This window comes from Fukomys damarensis, unplaced genomic scaffold, assembly GCF_012274545.1.
Source record: "Fukomys damarensis isolate Sample0158 unplaced genomic scaffold, DMR_v1.0_HiC HiC_scaffold_24, whole genome shotgun sequence".
Classification (NCBI taxonomy): domain Eukaryota; kingdom Metazoa; phylum Chordata; class Mammalia; order Rodentia; family Bathyergidae; genus Fukomys; species Fukomys damarensis.
In genome coordinates, this window is record NW_022900936.1 from 4,294,391 (window position 1) to 4,298,743 (window position 4,353).

At 56.5% G+C, this 4,353-nt stretch overlaps 1 protein-coding gene across 1 annotated transcript in view; it reads right to left on the reverse strand.

The window, feature by feature from the left end:
* Positions 1-2,190: 2,190 nt before the first annotated feature.
* The window catches only part of Sik1 (salt inducible kinase 1), a gene marked incomplete at its 5' end in the record, with an annotated part of 9,587 nt that continues 7,424 nt past the window's right edge, over positions 2,191-4,353 (reverse strand). The window contains one exon of the mRNA XM_010636606.2: positions 2,191-4,349. Coding sequence (XP_010634908.1) covers positions 4,132-4,349 — 218 coding nt within the window. The remainder of the gene's footprint in view (positions 4,350-4,353) is intronic.

Genomic DNA, 4,353 nt, shown 5'->3' on the forward strand with positions numbered 1-4,353 from the left:
TGGTGCTTGCCTGTGGTCCTAACATCTGGGAGGCCGAGGCAGAAGGATCCCAAGTATGAGGCTAGGCTGGGCTGCATAGTAAACCTGTCTCAAAAAGCAGGAAAGGAATGCCAAGGTGCAGCCCAGACTAGTCACAGGCCTGGGAAGTTGCAGAGCGGGCATGCACACTTAGGTGGCACAGCAAGGCCAGGTCTTGCTCGCCTTGATACTTGGGCTGGGCCAGCTGGGATGAGCGGGGACACAAGCATCCCAGGCTACACCTGGACCCTCACCAGAAGGATCAGGAGGAAGTGTCAGCAGCCCTTGGGCAACCCATTCCTCAGGGGTGCAGCCAGCAGCTGGGTGAGCCAGTCCCTTCCCTGCATGAGCCAACTCATGCGTGGCCACAAAAACGGCTGGTGAGAAGTCAGCGGCACAGACCTAGGTGCTTCCGGGGAGGACCCTGGGCAGGCACCAGCCTCGAACACCAGAGGAGCACACCCACGTCATGCAGGCTCCTGGCTGGACGACTGGAATGGAGTTCTGAATGGCCCAGGGCAGAGCTCCAGTTCCGCCAAGTCTCCGGGAAGCTCCTTCATAGGGGCTGGGCTCCAACTGCCAAGCTGAGAATTCTAAGCACCACACCCCCAGCCTCACCACACACGCACATGCAATGTCACTCACCATCACGCTCCAGAGAGACAAACTCAGGATTTTGCACTAGGCCTTGCTGGTTTCCAACACTTTTCCCAAACAACACACAGGTTCTTCCTAGGCGCAGGCACCCACAGACCGAACAGCCAACGCCAGGAGCCAAATGGACCCCCAGGTCGGGCCTGCTCTCCGGAGCTGACATCAGGAGCCCCAGCCGTGGCTCCACTTCGGGTGGCTGAGCTTCTTGGTGCCGTGTGAGGTCTGGTCTTCCCGTCCAGAGAGGGGTGCCAGGGTGACTGAGCCCGCCCGGCCACAGGCAGACACGGGCCACCCTGTTGGGTGGGACACTCCTGGGAGCTCTAGTCCACGTGCACCCCAGGACCCTGGCCGCATATTCTAAGTTGCCAAGGCAACCCAGCAGAGCTTTCTTGCCAAGAGCGGTTTGCTCCCACTCTTCCTGGCCACGGCCCTTCCCAGCCCTTCCTTGTGCAGGTGACTGTCCACGCCGACGTCCTTTGAAATAGCTCTGAATTGTGGCAAAATACACATTGCCCGACACTGGACTGTCTGGCTCACCGTTAAGAGTTTAGGGCCGGGCATGGTTGTGCACGCCTGTAATCCCAGCACTAGGCTGAGGCAGGAGGATCACTGTGAGTTGGAGACCAGCCTGGGCTACCTAGTGAGTTCCAGGTCACTCTCAATACATAGTGAGACCCTGTCTCAAAACATCCCCCCCCAAAAGTACATTTTAGGGGCTGAAGTGCATTATACAGCTGTGCAGCCGGTGCCTCTACCCATCTCCACAGCTCTCCCATCTTCCCACAGTGCAACTGGCCCCACTGCTGTCTCTGGGAACTCGACTGCTCTAAGTCTCTCGAGAGTGGAATCCTGTTTGTCGTTATGCCTGGCTTACATCACTGAGTGGTCCTCTGGGGTCGCTCATGGCGCAACGCATCAGTTTCTTCCACAGGGACAGACCCTGTGTTGTCTGCCTTCCGTCAGTGGAGGCCGCGGTTGCCTCCTCCCTTTGGCTACTGAGGATGCTGCTGCAGACACATGGGGGCCAATCTCTTCGAGACCTGCTTTCGGTTCTTTGGGGTACAGACCCAGCAGCGGAACTGCAGCATTGCATGGGGATTCTGGGCCCCGTTTCCTCAGGACTTCCAGGCTGTTTCCTGGGGTGCACACAAGGGCTATTTCAGTGACAGCCACCTACCGGGCATTAGGAGTCCACAAGCTTTTTTTTTTTTTTATAACCTAAAGAAACTCTGTGGCTTTGGAGAACACGTCAGAGGAAGAGTGAGGGCGAACAGGGCCAGCGGCACTGGGAGAAGAGCCAGCCCCACACAGACCTGCAGGTCCGGTGGCGAGGAAGGACCACAGCCGTGGATGGCCAGGAGCTGCTGCTCTGCGTGACGAGGCCAGCCCAGCACAGTCACCATGCCGGCTCAAGACCCGGAGAACATCAGGGAGCTGGAGGCTGTGGCCTCCTCCAGAAGTGGCTCAGAAGGATGGTTTCCAGACGGACGAATCCAGGGAAAAATATCCAAGTCTTTTCCCCCAAATATTTTATTTAAATATTAAATTAAAAAAACATACATCAGCTGATCATTTGGCATACATCTCTCACGTTAACATAAGAAACGAAACAGTTGTTATGGTAAAAAAAATTTATATACATCTCAACCAGATCACGTAGTGTCTTTAAATAGGCTACCGCAGGAGTCTGCAGTACAGCGCTGTCGGGAAATCTACAAAACACTGCACACACCTAAAAAGATGAGAAACAAAAACACACTTTCCCGTCCTCTCAAAGAGGTCTACAGTGCTAAGGAAAAACAAAACCGCTTGGAAAGTAAAGTGCTTGTCGCTGCTTCAGAGAGAAACACGGGTGGCGCGAGGCCTTTGATCACACGAGCGGGAAGGTCAGCTGCTTCCTGCAGGTAAAGGCAGGTGGCGGCCAGCGGCGTCCGGAGGTGGCAGGCAGGGGATTTTGGTGTTTTCTCTGTGGCCGGGTGCCAGGTCCACCCTCTGCAGGATGGTCCTTCACCCGTCCCTAAGCAGCCACAGAGCACCGCAGCAACACATGGAGCTCAGCACATGTGCAGAGGCCACAGGTGGCCAGCGGGCGGGGGCCACACTGCGACACCAACACGTGTGGGCCTCCTTCCTGCCCTCAGGTAACTCTGTCAATCTTTGGCTTTGGAAAAGTCCCTCTTTTGCCCCTTTCTTGGTGGCCCCTGTGCAATACTTTGGGCTGCGAGAGCCACGGGAAGCAAAGGCACCTGGGCGAGGAGGGGACGGGCACGTGCCTTGCGGCAGTTGGGACATGGTGGTGGCCTCTGTCCCACTGAGGTTTGGCCGCCCCTGCCCAGCGTCCCCGCCAGTGCTGAGGGGTGGCTGTGGCCCCTTCCTCAGCAAACCCGGTGCTGCAGGGACACTAACCCAGGGTGACCAAGAGGGAGGTTTTAACCAGGAACACAAAAGTGTAGTAAAAAATATAAAAAATAAGTAGTGTCTATGGTCTCCTATTTATATAAATATACAGTATTTGCTTAAAAAAAAAAAAAAAAAAGAGACACAGCTCTAAAAACACTGACCTAAGCTTCCCACCGCATCTTCCTTGAATGAAAGCCAGACGCCCAGAGTGTGGGCCTGGGTGCCGGGGCTGTGTCACCAGGACGGGGAGTCTGTCACAGCCCTGGGACACTGCACCGTTTCCCCCAGGTCAGGTGTTGTGATTGGACCCTGATAATGAAATGCATAAAAACTCAGTGATTAGCAGCGGAAACGAGATGCGCAGCAAGAAGAAAGCTCTTGGCTTCCTGGAGGTGCCAGGGGCTCTGGGCCAAGTGCCCTGGGACAGAGCCCTCGGCCGTGGCCCCCGCCCCAAGTCCTCCCTGCAGTTCCTCCCAACAGTGCTGGAAAACGGACTCCTGAGGAGTGCACTCAGCTCCCCACTCAAGCGAGAAGACTACCCTCCGAGCCAACGTCCCGAGTCCCCTTCCCGGGCGGCCCTGGGGCTGTGCCAACCCACACACGAAGCAGCAAGTTCACAGTTTCCGTTGAAGCATAAATTCCGGAAGTGGAGAACCATCAACTAAAACCAAAGGATACTGAGCCACGCACGCACACACGTGGCTGCTCGGGACCTTCCAGGGATGGTCAGGGCCGTCACCTCCAGACACAGCTGTGGACAGAGGGCCCAGGCCCCTGCCCTGCCGGCCCCGCAGCCAGCGGTCTTCCCTCATCCCGCTCCCCCACCCCCCACCTGCACAACACACCCTCGATTATTTTTCTTCAGTTTCCAGTCCCTACTCGGAGTTGAGGTCATTCAGTGCAAGGAAAAAAGTAAAACAAAAAATGAACTAAAAGCCCATACACCTAACGTATTGCTTGTTTTGCTTCTAGAAAAGTTCTTGGCTTTGAGTCCAAAAACACTTCACATACTCTGAAATTATTGCTTGGAAAAGCCAGGCAGATGCAGCGGGACCATCCTCACTGCACCAGGACGAACGTCCCCTGCTGGCCAGAGGTGAAGTCCTCCATCTCGCAGTCCCCTTGCAGCCGTGCAGTGGGGTCGCAGCCCGGGACCAGCCTGGTGAAGCAGGGCGCCAGGGCCCCAGTGGGGAGGGGCTCGGGGCTGGTGCTGATGTGCAGGTGGGTGTCCAGGAGCCGCGCGGCCGACATCACAGGGGACGCGCCAGTCTGCAGGAGGGG